General features: G+C 38.8%; 1 protein-coding gene across 1 annotated transcript in view; it reads right to left on the bottom strand.

The window, feature by feature from the left end:
- Positions 1-2,043, bottom strand: part of LOC143853102 (Hyp O-arabinosyltransferase-like protein) — a 37,520-nt gene extending 35,477 nt beyond the window's left edge. Inside the window, exons 1-2 of the mRNA XM_077362827.1 lie at positions 1,906-2,043; positions 486-954 (exon numbers count right to left, since the gene is read on the bottom strand). Of these exons, the coding sequence (XP_077218942.1) occupies positions 486-923 (438 nt within the window). The 5' untranslated portion in view covers positions 924-954; positions 1,906-2,043. The remainder of the gene's footprint in view (positions 1-485; positions 955-1,905) is intronic.
- Positions 2,044-16,792: the final 14,749 nt, after the last annotated feature.

Here is a 16,792-nt window from a genome sequence, read left to right as displayed (position 1 = left end):
TATCTGCTCACTTATATGCGCTCGAGCGCAGGAACAGTAGGCCCTGATAATAATAATCAATTGCTAACAGAAACCACTCTATATATTTGATTGAAAAAAGGTCAGATCACTTACCATTGCATTCTACCAACAAAAGAAAGATGCAAATGTATAATAGTGGGGGTTTGTTACCCTTCTTAGGGGTGTATTGATACATGAAAAGAAAAGCAGTAATTGTTATAGTGTAGTAACAAAACACCCTTGCTAAATGTATCATCGGCAAAATTTCAACACTCCAAAATTTTGAAACAACGAGAAAAAGATATGTGCGAGGAGAAGGATGAGAAGCTCAACCAGTGGTAGTTTTGCTAAAATGCACACGAGATAGTACCATTTTGTTTCTCAAACACATATGTACTTGACAAGAGAACAACTACTAGAGGCTACTTTATAAACAAATCATAGCAAGAGCAAGCAATAAACGTTTAAAATCAAACACTTCTTACCCGATCCAGACCGGCGGGAAGGGGATCAACCACGAAAGTTGGAATCTCATCCATCAGATTGTCGGGACTTCCTGAATGAAGGACCCTTGTAAATCCACCCATCTCGGATCCAGGCATATCCTTCACCTTCTTATACCAATAATACATTATACGACACTGCCATTTACTGTAAGGAGCATCAGTTGCTGTGAGAGCAACATGAAAAGGCATCTTGGTATTTTCCGATTTCTTTACGTCTCCAGGCATTTGAATAACTGGATCAAAGGACGACGAGGTGGATGACATTCCCTCATAACCACCAGCAATCCCTTTACCCGAACTGTTGTATTTGTTGTGAATTATCATCGTCAACAAGTTATAGGTTGCAAAGAAAAACCCTAGAGATAGGAGGATCAGAAAGAAAGGTGACACCCGTGCCATGTTCTTTCTTCCAATCATCACCAGATCATGTAATGACGTCTTTTCGACCCTGCCAGACCCAATTTGCTTATCAAGAACGTTCTAATGGTAATATATACAAATGCCCTTCAAACCAACAAAAACTCAGAACTACAAATTGCTCATGAAAGATGTTTTCTACAAATAAACCCTAATGCCAAGCTGAAAAGAAGAAGAAAATGCAATCTTTCCACCAATTATGAAATTTTTGAAAAAATGCATCAAATAACAATCGCATTCCCAACAAAACGAGCAAATTTTCAGAGTTCAAATCCAAAATTAATGATATATGTAAACGCCTTTCAAACCAAAAAATCTCAGAACTACCAATTGGTCATGGAAGACCTTTTCTACAAACAAAACCCACAATCCAAGCTGAAAAGAAGAAAAAAAAATACAATCTTACTACCAATTACAAATTTAAAAAGAAAAAAATGCATCAAATTACAAGCACATGCCCAACAAACCAAGAGAATTTTCAGATTTCAAATCCCTAATTAATGTTCACGACGAAAGTTTCCTCATGTACAAAAAAAAAAAAAATTTCCTGACAAGTATGATGAAACGAAAACAAAAAACCTAAAAGTCCCCAATAAATTTCAACAAATTACAGAAACACAGACATGTATAAATGTATAGTCACATAAATCTACACTATATCACCACTTTCATGAAGAAAAAAACCTAGAAGCCGCGAATAAATTTCAACAATTAACAAAAAAACAGACATGTATAAATGTATGGTCTTATAAGGTTATACTATATTGCCATCTTCAAGACGATTAACGGCTATGGAATTACACAGTTAGGGTTCAATCAAAAGAAAAGAATGTGGAGAAACATTTGAAGAAAAGAAACAAATACATCAGAAATTAGTAGAGGAAAAGAGGAAGAAAAATCAGACACGTGTATTCCGAGTGAGGAAAGGGAGAACTAAGAAAGATGAGAAAGAGAGGAAAATAGAAGAGAGACGAGAACGTACCTTAAGAAATGAAGAGAGGGAGAGTTCAACACAGGGGAGGATCCGAGAAATGGAGATTTGAAAGAAGGAAGCTTTTATTTAATTGTGTTGACACGTAAGGTGGAGACTAAATAAAGAGGAAGGTGGAAAATCCGGACAGTACCTGTTCACATTTAGGATGGGGAGGTTAGGACTAGTGTAGAAAGTGGTGTACACGTTGGATGATCAGATGATCTGATAATCTGAACCGTCGATCTAGTGCGCCATTACTAGGCATCTCCTTAATTAAGATCCGTTTAGATCTTTTTGGATTGCATGAAGATTATTTCTTGCAGAAAATTTTTCTAGGGAATTTTTTTGGTTATGGATTATGTTGATGGATATCATGGTATATTGAAGAAATTATATGGTGTTAGTCCTTATAGTCTTGTATTTTTTTTAAAGTACTGTACGGACCCACTATAGGATGATCCAAACTGTCCATGTAATGGAACGCAACATAAATAGGTTGTGCCCCAAAAATCATTTCTATAGGCTGATCCTAGCCCTCTGATCTATAGAGGAACTGCATATTATGGAAACCTCTATAGATCCGAGGCGTAGGTTCATCTTATGAAAATGATGTTTGGGGAACAACCTATTTATATTGTGTTTCATCACATGAACGGTTTTGATCATCCTATGATGCGTTCCGTACAGTACTTTTTTGAAAAATACAGACTATAAGGGTTTACACTATATAAAATCCAGGTAATTGAAGATCCTTGTAAACAAAACTTGAACTCTGCTGACATGAGCTATATTTTTCATGTGTAATGAAAAATGAAAATACAGTAAATTCTGGAAAAATATTTCTCTACCAAACTTTTTGGGAAAATTCTTGCAATCCAAATAAAGCCGTAATTAGTGGAAATTGCTAAAAAGAAAGCCACGTTTATGCTCATTTCCGACATTCTTTGGGCAATTGGGCCCCAGTTCTGCCTCATTTATGTGATGGGATCTGTTAATCCAAGTGCAACTATAATTATGGCCAAATTTAGTTCTGAACATCTTATTAATCGGGTGCCACTTGTGCTTTGTCTATGCAATCAGATCCGTTAATCCAAAGAAGGACTAGAAGTCCGACCAAATGCAATTGACAACACCTTGATCGGGTTTTTTATGGTTCCTGGGATTTATGTGAGAGAAAAAAAAATCCAAGGAGATTGATGGGAAAAAAGTCCTAGAAGTATCCCGGTAAAATAAAAATCTCATGTTTGGTTGACCGGACTATGGTGGGAAAAAAAAAAAACTTTGTTTGGTTGCTTGAACTGTTGGGAAGAAAAACATTCTTCTCAAGCTTATTTTTGATTCATGGGATTATTTTGGTTCCTGGATTATTTTGGGATGGGATGAAAAGGCAATCATTACAAAAGTGAGATTAAAAAAATTCACCACACAAGCAATCACTACAAGAGTGGGATTAAAAAAATTCCAGTGCTAAAAGGCAACCAAACATGGGATGGGACCAAAATTTTACAGGCACCCAGAGCATGGTTTTGCAAATAGTAGCTAAACTGTTGATTTTTTTTATCCTTCGGATGCCCATTCCACACGGGAGCAATATCATGTGAATAGCCTCATAATATTTTATGAGTTCAACCGTCTTGACTGCGCATATGTCCTCTAGTGCAACTCTAGAATTGATCATCACCGTCAATCCCCAACAATATTGTCTGCCTAATTAATTGAGAGTGGCTACGCAGGAAGTTACTTTCACGATCAGTGGTAAAAGGCAATTTTTGGCTCTTACAAGCGTGAATAGGGTTCTATGCATGTGAAATCAAGACAATTTATCTTATAAAATGTCGTTATGCCAGCCACAATGTCTAGGCCTGATCCCAAATGAACATCTTATGCCTGCGGTTAAGATTAGAAAAAAAAATCACGGCTTTGTTTCTTATGATGTAATATGGAAATAAAACAAATTTTACACTCTTTGTTGTGTGAAAAAACATGGGTACAGGATTTGTTTAACATCCATCACCTTGAAAGAAACAGAGCCAAAGGGAAGCGATATATATGCCCCCTTTCTTTCCTCGGCTACCCCTTCTAGTGTATTTATGACTACTCTTTTTACACCACAAGGGGGTGGCCGGGGGAAGAAAAGGGGGCGAATTATCATTTCCCAAATTCAATATGTTATTTTTTCTTAGCAGAATCCTAAATGAGGCTTGTAGGATCAAGGGCCTAGGATCATCCTATCAAAGTGTTCTCAACAACATTCTGCTGAAGTTAGAGTTGTCATTTGGATCAATTGTTCTGATAATGTAAACAAGGGCCCAACAAATGTCTTTAAGAAGGAGCAGTAAACTGACTTTCTTTTAGCATCTCCCTTATTATTTTGTTAGAAAATCTGCTACAGTAATCAATAGGGTATTCTTACCTTGGAAAACACGTAAAGATGTTCAGTTCGCTTTTATTAAGGTAAAGAGGTACTACTCATGATCATTCAATTACTGTGGATTGTACTCATGGTCCCCTGCTACTTAAATGGACCCTCTCACTTGTCCACCATGTTAAATTTAAGGGAAAATTACATTTACACCCCCCTCTAGTTTCTGACACATCCACTTCCACCCGTATAGTTTAAAACGTGACAAATACACCCTTGTAGTTTCAATTTGTTTAAGGTAGGCCCCCTCAGTTGAAGGTTCGTCCATAGATTGAAGGGTTAGGATGATCCGATGGAGCTGATTTTTTGGACACACCCTATCTATGTCAGGGCCCATCAAATGAACGCTTTGGATCATCCAAACAATGTGGGCCCACATTATTTGGATGATTTTTTGGTAGTGTTTGGATTCGGGTATGGGCCCACATTATTTGGATGATCCAAAGCGTTCATTTGATGGGTCCTGACATAGATATGGTGTGCCCAAAAAATCAGCTCCATCGGATCATCCTAACCCTTCAATCTATGGACGAACCTTCAAATGAGGGGCCCTACCTTAAACAAATTGAAACTACAAGGGTGTATTTGTCACGTTTTAAACTATAGGGGTGGAAGTGAATATGTCAGAAACTAGAGGGGGTGTAAATGTAATTTTCCCTAAATTTAAAGTAGAGAGGTGGTATCCAAAACAAAAGGGCTTTGCTAGGGAATTCGGCAGAAAGCCATTTCATGGCTCACTTTTTCAAGTGAGAACAGCCACCTCATTTGGATAAATGAGTAAGACAAAATCTGCTGCTGGGTGGTGCTTCTCTCGTGAAAAAGTGAGCCGCGAATTGGCTTTATGCAAAATTGCTTAGCAAATCCCCAGAAAAATGCTAAAAATTTATCATTCTTAAGCTCTTTCCTAACAATCATCCTTGGGCCTAATGTATGCCACGTTGGTACGTTGATCCGACCTGTAGACACAAGTCTGGCTTATTGCCATTATCCTCATTTGAATGGATAATCCTACCCCATTGATCTACTAGGTCCTATTGAGAGATGCTTCATCATTGATCTTTGTAGGCCTTAAATCTTAGATGTCCATTTGGCATGGGGATTTCCCATGTAATGGTCACCCAAATCAATTGTGGTTGTTATACACACATGCCCCACAAATCAATTGTGCTTATTAAGTTATTATACACACATGCCCCTTTGTGGGACCTAACGTGGATCATAAGGTGAAATCCTAATGATGATTATCATATAATTGTACTTTACCTCAAAAGTTTGCAATAAATTAAAAGTACATCTAGCGAGGAAGTGCCGTCAAATTCATGAATCCAGCGTGTAATACACTTTATGGTGATTTGGACTATCGATCTAATGAACCACCACGACACCAGACAATAGGCCAAATGTCATGTCCAATGGAGATCAAAGGTACAAACACTAAGGGCTTGTTTGGCATCCACGAAAAAATTTCCATGTGATATTGGTGGATTCATTTGTGAGTGATGGGAAGATACTTGACAGGGAGTGAGGGGAGTATGAAAATGCCCCCGGAGAACAGGGGAAAAAACAATTTATACATTTTTAAATGTTTTTAGGGATTCCTCGCGCTCTCTCCATGGTCTCATCACTCTTCTTCTTCTCAAGCGCCCCCCCCCCCCCCCCCCCCCCCCCCCAACAATCCTTGTCAGCTCCTATCTCACAATCGGGCCAACAAATACGCCCTAAATGGTTGGAGTTTTGAGGATGCCCATGAAGGGCAAAGCCCTTGAGATTGCCACTCATTGGAGACTTTTTTTTATAGGTAAGCTGGGTCGAACCTGCAACCTCAAGGTTGAGAAACAAAGCTTCAACCATTGAGCTACAACGTCAACCCCCTCCTTGACGACTTTACTTGTGGCCTAGGCAACTTCTGTTATGTTGCAAGTGTAATGAGAGCATACTAAGGGATCATCCAAAGAGGACAATCTCATTACTATTGAGAACTAATCAAATCAAATGGTTCTATTTCTCAATCTTTAGGACTTGCTCTTATTGAAAGATTGAAAGAGTGACTCATCTACAACCAATGATGAAAGATTCCTCAAAAAGTTAAGGATTAGTAATCCCTTTTTAAAAAATTAAATAGATTCGATCAAATTGTTTGGCCCATTATGCAGTGTAGTAATTCTAGGACTTGCCCTCCTTGGCCTTATGCCAACACCCCTCTCTACGTGATTTTTATTAGCTTGTATCAAGGTTCTATGGTAATCCAACCGCCGTGCAATATGCAGAGGTGGACTATGTTGGTGTCCTTGATCCTTGGGGACATATTGATTAAATCTTGGGCAATCAAACACGCATTGAGGGCCCTCATCATGCCTATCACCTCCCACTTTACTATTGGCAACAAATGTATTTAACTGTTTCTGATAGAGTTCAGTTCTATCCAGGGACTTTTCTTGTTCATTCACAGAAAAAACAGAGAAAATGGAGAAGCTGGAGGAAGAAGAAGAAGGGAAAGAGAAGAATAAGAAATGAATATTTCATTCGTTTCCCCTTTTTCTGATTACACTGACTTTTATAATTGCATATCCTAACGGTTTGGCGTATCTGTCAGACCCCATAGCCAAATACATATTATACTACTCTCCTACCTATACTAGTCTTACAACTTAGTATAATACTCTTTAATACATAAAAAAACCTCTATGGCAGCAATCTAACATTTATCAGCTAATTGTCTAATCCTTGATGGACTAACCCTGAACATAATCTGTCATCCACATGGGTCTTCGCCTCACTCTGTTTTCCCTGTTTTGAATCTTGAATCCAGGTTGGTCCTCTGCATCAGCCTCAAGGATTAATTCAGACTCCAAAGTCTCTTCCGCTTCTGCAATGCTATCATTGCCTTCCCCATCAGAGCTAACCTTGTCCTTAAGGTTAAGTGGGGATAATTTGCTTGCAGATCTTGTAAATTCTCCCAGCTAGTGTCCTCAAGAAGGAGTCCAGTCCATTGAATCAGTACCTATTTAATAATCTTTCCCTTTTTGATAATTGTTCTTGTGCCCAGCACTGCCAAAGGTGAAATGAGGGGATGATCAGGTAGAGAGCAAACGGATTGGGAAAGAGGACCATGAAACGATTTCAATATGGAAATGTGGAAAACTGGGTGAATTTTGCTGTCTGGTGGCAGTTTTAGCTTGTAAGCCACCTTTCCCACCCTTTCTTCAATTTCATAAGGATCGTATAATCTTTTGCTAAGCTTTTGTGAAGTTTTGTTGGCGACTGATTGCTGGCGATATGGTTGTAACCGAAGTAAAATCCAGCTGCCCACATCATCTTCCTTGTCAAGTCTTTTTGTGTTTGCAAAACACTTCATTCTGGATTGTGCTTGTCGAAGATTAGATTTGAGTGTGGCTAGCAATTCACCCCTTTGCCTCAGCTCAGTATCAACAACTTCAATAGTCGACGATCCTGGAATGTATGTGGGGATAGATGGTGGTTTGCGCCCATAAATTGCTTCAAAAGGAGTCATCTTAATGGCTGTGTGGAATGAGGTGTTGTAAGAGTATTCTGCCCAAGAGAGATAAGAATGCCATTGCTTTGGGTGATCTTGTGAGAAGGGCCTGAGGTATTGTTCGATGCATCGATTCAAGACTTCTGATTGACCATCTGATTGTGGGTGGTAGGCTGAAGAGTGATTGAGTGACGTCCCACTAAGTTTGAATAGTGCTGTCCAAAACTTGCTGAGAAAAATGGGGTCCCTATCTGATACTATGGATTTTGGAAGTCCATGTAAATTTATCACCATTTTAGTAAAGAGCTGTGCAACTTTCACTGCATTGAAAGTTGTTGGTAAAGCTCCTAGATGTGCATACTTCGACAATCGGTCAATGACGACTAGGATGGTGGTGAATCCATTTGAAGCTGGCAAACCGGTGATGAAGTCCATAGCAACATCCTCCCAAATCGATTGTGGGATAGGTAAGGGTTGTACTAACCCTGTCGGAGGACTAGTGGAGTACTTGATCTGTTGACAAACGATGCAGTTTTTGACAAACTCTTTGACATCCTTGCGGAGAGTTTCCCAGAAAAAACTAGCAGAAATCCTTAAAAAGGTGCGAAGAGTTCCCCAATGCCCTAACTGTGGAGTGCTATGAAATTCATGCATAATTTTGTACCGAAGTGGGGAGGTGGAGCTGACAAATAACCTTTGTTTATGAAAGATGAGTCCATTTTGTAATGTGAACTCAGGGGAAGCGACTCCTCGTTCAATCTGATCCTGTTTGGCAATCAACTCACAATCAGTAGCATTCTCCATCTGAAGTTGGGCTGAAATATCAAGGATGGGTTGAGAGATAGCTAGTTGGAGATATGTATTTGAAGCTAACTGCGACTCGATGGAATTTCTTCGACCCTGGACAGAGCATCAGCCACCGGATTGTATTTTCCAGGTTTATGAACAATTGTGTAATTATAACCCAGTAGTTTACACAAATACTGTTGTTGCTCTGGTGTATGAATAATCTGATTCATAAAATTTTTGAGGCTCCGGTGGTCTGTATAGATAGTGAATTTTCTCCCAAGTAAGTATTGCCTCCATTTCTTTACAGCCTCAATAATTGCAAAAGTTCCTTCACATAAGCTGATGCCACAGCCATTCGAGTGGACATCTTCTTGCTGAAATAAGCAATAGGATGTCTTTGTTGCATTAAGACAGCACCAATTGCTATACTGGAAGCATCGATCTCCAATACAAATTCCTGGGAAAAGTCTGGTAGGGCTAAAACAGGGACCTGAGTCATTACAAGTTTCAGTTGATCAAATGCTTTTCTGAGCGTCAATTGACCAATGAAAGGAATCCTTCTTCAAGAGATTTGTGAGGGGGAATGCCACCGTAGCATAATGCCGAACAAACCTGCGGTAATATCCAGTGAGGCCCAGAAACCCCCTAAGTTGTTTCAAGTTGCTTGGTGTTGGCCATGTTTGCATTGCTGATACCTTCTCTGGATCTTGTTGAACTCCTTCTACTGATACTATATGTCCTAAATAATCAATTTTGAGTTGGCAAAATTGACATTTGGACATCTTAGCAAGCAGGTTGTTAGTGGATAAGCATTGTAAAACAGAGGTGAGATGTTTGAGGTGATCTTGCATAGATAGACTATAGACTAGGATATCATCGAAGAAGACGATGACAAATTGGCGAAGAAAGGGCTTGAATATCCTATTCATGGCATTCTGAAAAGTGGATGGTGCATTGGTAAACCCGAAGGGCATTACTAAAAATTCATAATGCCCTTCATGGGTACGAAATGCGGTTTTTGGACAATCCTCTGTTCTCAGTCTAATTTGATGGTACCCAGATCTAAGATCTAATTTGGAGAACACCATGGCTCCATGGAGTTCATCCATGAGCTCATCTATCGTGGGAATTGGAAACCTGTCCTTAACAGTAATGTTGTTAAGGGCTCTATAATCCACACGAAATCTCCAGGTGTTATCCTTTTTTTGACTAATAGGACAGGGGAGGAGTATGGACTATGGCTGGAAATGATAATGCCTGTGTTTAACATCTCTTGAACCAATTTTTCTATTTCATTTTTTTGGAAGTGTGGGTACCTGTATGGTTTAACATTGATTGGTTTGGAACCGGGAAGAAGGTCGATTTGATGGTCCCATTCACGGTGGGGAGGAAGTCCTTTTGGAAGCTGAAATACCTCTTGAAATTGTTGTAGAAGTTTGGAAAGAGGAATGGGCAACCTGGCTGACAAATCATGGGAATGTGACTCTGAAAATTGAGAGATAGTAGGGTGTTTAGGAAGGCGAATCAAGGTGAAACATGAAGCAATGGAGTTTGCTTTTGTTAAACTCTTGAGATGAGTTGCCTTGAGAGGAGAGGGATTCAATGCTGCCTCGCCTACTAATTTCACTAGTGTGCCTTTCCACTGGAATTCCATAGTAGACTGTCTATGATTTGTTATAATAGGACCCAGTTCTGCTAACCATTGGATACCCAAGATGACATCGGCGCCCTTAATGGGTAGAATGAAAAGATCAAAGGAAAACTCATGGTTTTGAAGAGAAAGAATGACATTAACACACATTTTGGTGCAGGTTAATGAATCACCATTGCCGATGAGGACTCTGAAAGGGGCAGTAGGTGAAATTGGCCAATGCAGGGCTTGGGCAATATGCTCCTTGACAAAGTTATGGGTAGAATCACTATCAATAAGAACATGAACAGATTGTTGAAGACTTACCCCTGTGATTCGGATTGTATTTGGGTTTTGTTGTCCCATCAATGCAAAAAAACTAATTTCTGCAGGGTTCTCCTCAAATATCTATGGTGGAACTTCATTGTGCTCCGTTGGTATATCAGCATCTAGAAGAACGTCTGGGTCATTATTAATGGCTGAGAGATGGTAGAATCATTTTTGACAATTGTGACCAGGAGTGTACTTTTCATCACAGAAATAGCATATCCCTTTCTCTCTTTTTGTTTTCATCTCTTCCTTAGTTAACTGCCTAGTGCGGATTGGAATCTGTTGTAATGGTGGTGCTGCTATAGCTTTTGGTGGTGGCACCGAAGGTGTTGGTAAGATGCCCGATCCACTCAAAGGTGTAGACCATGTTGATTTCCAAGGTTTTCAAAAATCCGCATATTTCTGTTCGTAAATCCTTGCTAAGGAGAATGTCTGTAAAAGTGATGTATGCTGAAGGGTTTGCAACTCCCGTTTCAGATCTGGTTTAAGGCCAGAAATGAATAAACTAACGAGGAATGATTCCGCAAGGCCGGTAACCTTGTTAGACATTGCTTCAAATCGGGTTTGGTAATCTTCGACTGTAGAAATTTGATGGAGTTTAGACAACTCACCTTTGTGATCTTCGTACAACGATGGACCGAATCGAAGATGGACTGAATCAAGGAACCCTTTCCAGGAATTAATCAATCAATTGGCCGTAGCCCACTGAAACCAAGAGAGAGCAGGACCCTCTAGATGGAAAGAAGTAATCGATAAACGTTGATCGTCTGGTATACCATAGTAATTGAAGAACTGCTCCGCCTTGAATGCACATCCAGTTGGATCCGTGCCATCAAAGTGAGGGACATCCATTCTTATGAATCGATTGAAAGACTGATGGGATGGTATGAGTGCCTCCTCTGCATTAAACGAAGATTGAACATCGCTATGTGCTGGTGCAGAAGATGTTGATGTTGGTTTAAGCTGTAATTGTTTGATCATCTCGACTAATTCTTCGTGTTGTTGAGTTTGTGTGAGACGGAGTTCATTGAGTTGTTGTTGATGGAGTTTAAGCTGCTAGTCAATTTTAGCTTGAGCTCTAGTATTGTCTGCCATATGTGGAGAGGAATCGATGAAAGCACCAATTGATAGAGTTCAGTTCTATCCAGGGACTTTTCCTGTTCATTCACAGAAAAAACAGAGAAAATGGAGAAGCTGGAGGGAGAAGAAAAAGGGAAAGAGAAGAATAAGAAAGGAATATTTCATTCGTTTCCCCTTTTTCTGATTACACTGACTTTTATAATTGCATATCCTAACGGTCTGGCGTATCTGTCATACCCCATAACCAAATACGTATTATACTACTTTCCTACCTATACAAGTCTTACAACTGAGTATAATACTCTTTTATACATAAAAAAACCTCTATGGCAGCAATCTAACATTTATCAGCTAATTGTCTAATCCTTGATGGACTAACCCTGAACATAATCTGTCATCCACATGGGTTTTCGCCTCACACTGTTTTCCCTGTTTTGAATCTTGAATCCTGGTTGGTCCTCTGCATTAGCCTCAAGGATTAACTCAGACTCCAAAGTCTCTTCCGCTTCTGCAATGCTATCAGTTTCAAATAGATGTGCATTGTGTGTATGAGCATATGGACATGGGAGCTCTATTTATAGAGAGGTTGGGGTGAGATGAGGGCCTCATCATGCCAATCACCTCTCACTTTACTATTGGCAGCAAATGTCTTTAGCTGTTTCACCATGGTATCTCTCAACCAACCAACCAACTATTTTTTCAAGTGATCATGGCCCTTGACTTTGCATGGCGTGGGACCCTCGAGGGAAATGCTCCGCCCACACGTAGCTGACGGCGGATCTCAGCCTCCACATATGGAGAGCTCCGTGTGGCTCTCGATGTCGCTGCTTTCTCAATCTGGATAATAGTGTGCGGTACCACTGGAGTTGGGGTCAAAAGGCCCGAAATCGAATCGTACCGACGATCTCCCTACACGGATCAGAAATCCGATGGGGAATGTAGAATAGAGTTGCCATCTAGGATAAGGGCCTAGATCCCTAGCTGAACTATGTGCTAATAAAGGCATGTCGACGCCCCAAAGTGATGGGTCCATGCCTGGTTACGAATGAGGAAGGTGTTAGGCACCCCACTCACTCGATAATCTCGGTCTTTAATGCCAATTTTATTACTTTAGGAAATTTTAGGTGAAAATGCGTAAAATAGAAACATGCATCCCCGAATAAACGATCTATCTACAAAGGTGGTCCCATTTTGATCAATTCGCTTTGATTAGCTCAACTATCTAGTATCAATCAATCAAGCATACACACACTGCCAATCAAAGGGAACCAATCAAAGTGGGCCCATCTGCCATTGGATCTGCAGGAGAAGGATGGAAACGGAGTTTGCTCCTCACTTTCCATGACAAGCCTAGAGGATCCCAGGGATTTCTCCCTTGGATTCTCTGGATCAAGGTTAGTGGGAGGAAAGCCCTATTCTCATTCTTCTTTAGCTAATGATGGCACGGGATGCAATCACATACACAAAATAAGATAAACCATCAAATCACATCCACATCTACGGAGGGTTGATATTAGTATCATGCAACCTTGGACGGAACACTAGAATCCGCCGCCTCCCAGTTATAATACATCGCTCAAATAATACAAATGATACATCAATAATCCTCACAATCTCTCAAGTTGATGAGGAGGCGGAAGAGACTAATGCAACTCCAACGTTGCATGACCCTAATACTTGTCGATCTCCAACTACTACTAAACAAATATCATGCTGAAATAACAACCAAGCATATGCTGATAAACTAAGCGCCAAAATAAGCATACAACTAAGTAGGAGGTAATACTAAGTAGTAAGCAATCAGAGCGGAGAAATAAACAAACAAGCAAGCATACAACTGTGTGAGTGATAAAGCTAAGCAGTAATAATCATAGCAGAAAAGAAAACATACAAGCAACGAAGAAGATTATATGAATAGACTCCCATGCAATCAAGAAACACAAAAGAAATGAAAAAGAGGAACTACATGAAAAGCGAATGAACGGTGGGCTCAGGAAGGCGTCATCGTTGCCTACCGTTTACGGGGCTGAATGAGTGGTGAAACTCATCACGACGTCGTCCAAAACCGGTGGAAAACCAAGGTAAAATGCGGAAAACCACAAAAAACGCGAGAAACCACGAGAAAACTCAAGAAACCACGAAAAACACGGGAAAACGTAAAAAATCACGAAGAAACGCATGAAACTGCGGAAAAACCTGATGAAATCCAGAAAAAGTGGGCTCTAATGGTCTGTCGATCACCATCCTTGCCCTTTTTTATTTTTGTAGTTTTTAGTTTTTATGTTTTTCTTTTTTTATCCCTTTTGTATGAAAAGGGTTTTTGGCTTAGGAGGTCTTCGTCCGTCGTCGCCAAGACCCGAAGAAGTGTCCCTAAAATCGATGGAATCCCGAAACTCGAAGAAGATCTTGAGAAATATGAAAAGAATAATCCCGAAAGAAAGATGACCCCTAAACCCTGTAAAATCCCAAAGAGAAAAGAAGACAAGAAGGGTAAGGGGTGGCTCAAGAAACATTCTGTCATCGCCATGACTTAGGAGGAATGCTCCGAAAATTGATGAATAACTCCCAAAGTGTTGATAGAAATCCCGGAGTAGTGATGAAAACTCCACACCCTAAACATTTCAGAGAAGCAAAGACCTGGATATCGAAGTAGACTTCAAGAAAGGGAAGAACAAAAAGAAGAGGGCGGGCTCCAAGTAACCTCATGATAGCCCCAAACCAAAGTTCATTTTCAAAAGAAGGACAAAATATTTCTAGAGGCCAACATGATTTTAAAAAATTTCTGAGAAATCTATTAAAATCAATGAAGACACTACCAATTTAATGCGAATGTTGAAATCTGGTAATGTCAACATTAATTACTAGGACAATGATATCTACATTACCATACAGTGATAATAATACTAAAAAATTTCATAGTGCACTTATCCATTTGAATATTCACCCTGTTAATGACATGATGTATATGTGAAATTGTCATTACCGTTGACAAGTGCAAAACAATATGATAAAGACATCATCAAAATATGGTAATGCAGTCATCCATTCTCCCCTAATCCCTTAAGGAAATAGTATCAAGATCCGATACTTGCACTAGCCTACCTTGTCATTTAATATTCGAATGATCCTCAGCTTATGTTTGTAATTTTGCATCAAGCATTGCAACAAGCAGAATATGGAAATGATATCAACTCTTCCATGTTTTAATATTTACACCTATGCAACTTAGTGTTTGTAAGTCAGCCCAAGGGGTTTTTTGGTCTCTAGAAGATTCGCAAGCCCATTACAAAGAGAAGATTAATAAGAATATGCAATTACCATGACATGGCTAGATTGATATCATTCCCAACCAATTGTAAAGACAAGTTAAAACTATGCACATAACATTACATGGTTGTGTTGATATAACCACCAAAAGAATAGTTAAAGGGATTCTACTCGAAAGTGCAAAACCTAATTTTCACTCAGAAGATCAACACAATTTTATTTATGCTTCAAAGCTTTGTGATGTTTGACTTCATGTTAAAAAAAATTCCAACATATTTGTCTGGGATGCAAAATTTATCACTCATAGTTAATCAAAAACACAGTTAAAGCTATCACTTGAACATCTAGTTTTGCCAAAATCACCAAAAAATGTCTTTTGAACTGTAAAGACAAAATGCAATTGAAATCCCTTTTGAATCGGTTCAAGGCAAGAAACTGCATATGTAAGGCCTTATGAATAAATCACGGTGGAATGAAATCCTTTCACATTGAATCTTAGCAGTTAGAAAATTTCTTTGAAACATAAACTTTAATGGCCTTTGAAGTCTTGTGAGAATTATTCGGAATAAACTCATAGATTCTCAAGTATTCACAAATAAACCTGCTCTTTAAAAACAAATCTCCACACATGAATACTAAACATTTTTACTATTCAAACAAAACAGATTTTAGCTTTTAGGAAAATTGGGGCAATTGATTATTGATCTAGTAGATCCAAGTGCAATCTAGAAAAATAGGGTACAACTTTGAATAATGAAATGCAGTTAAATGGAATAGAATGAAAATTAGATGAGATGCACGATGTTAAGAATAAAATGGAGATGCCTCATGTAAAATAACAACAATAATGCATAGGCCAAAAACTAGATGAACATTGGATTAAAGATCTGAGAACCATTTGAATTTAGGGGTTGAGAAATACAAAACAATGTTCAGATAGCAACATTGAAATAGAATCCATGAGTTATCTAATAAAATTGGGGTCTAAATTTGAAACCCCTAACATTCATATCGTAGTTAACACCCGTATTAAACCTTCATATCTCTTCCTCTAACACTACTGTAACAAAATCACAAAGACTGCTACTAAAAACCCAACATGATGAGAAGGTAAGCTGATCTTAGTAACATAGTATGAAATTTGAAAAGGATAACTAGAATTATAAAATTTTTTTGCTTAACCATCAACTTTTACACACTATACCTAAAATCCAAAGGAATATTAGCATGGGTACAAGCTCATTTTTGAAATTATTTCAACCTTTACTCTGCCCCTTTTGCTAAAATCTTATTTGTTTGGGATCGTCATAACCAATTGTGAGCCTTGTACCAGTTACTGTACTCAAAATTAAATGTAATTTTTGAGTCTAATTATCAGTTTGGGCTCCTCAATTGGTTCTCGTAATCTCAGACGAATCATGGCATGAATTTAAACACCCAAAGAGGAACAAAACAAATCCAAGAAAACATTCAAACATTTAGCTAGGGAAATTAAGAAAAATTCATCAAACAAACATGAATAACCATTCAAATTTGTATACTAAACATGTATTAAAGAAAAGAAAGACAAAACAAGGAGAAGATTACCTGAATTATTAGAAAGTTCAAACAACTTGCAGAAGCAATGGCGGAAGGAATGAATTGTAGCCGGAATTCAGTTGAAATTGTCGGAGAATATTAATATCCACCATTCTGATCGGAGAAGAAATGGATAAGGCTTAGATCTCTGAGCTCAATGGTCGAATCTAAAAAATTTGGGATAGATCCAATTAAAAGAAGACGAGATCTAGGGTTTGATGATCAAATCAATAAGAATGAAGGTTTTAGATTAGATCTAACAGGGAAAAATTTAGATCTAAGTTTTTTCCAGGGTAATAAAGATAAT

This window comes from Tasmannia lanceolata, unplaced genomic scaffold (genome assembly GCF_043159265.1).
Source record: "Tasmannia lanceolata isolate RefF3 unplaced genomic scaffold, GAP_Taslan_0.1 ptg000019l, whole genome shotgun sequence".
In the NCBI taxonomy this organism is placed as follows: Eukaryota; Viridiplantae; Streptophyta; class Magnoliopsida; order Canellales; family Winteraceae; genus Tasmannia; species Tasmannia lanceolata.
This window is presented reverse-complemented; position numbering and strand designations above follow the sequence as displayed.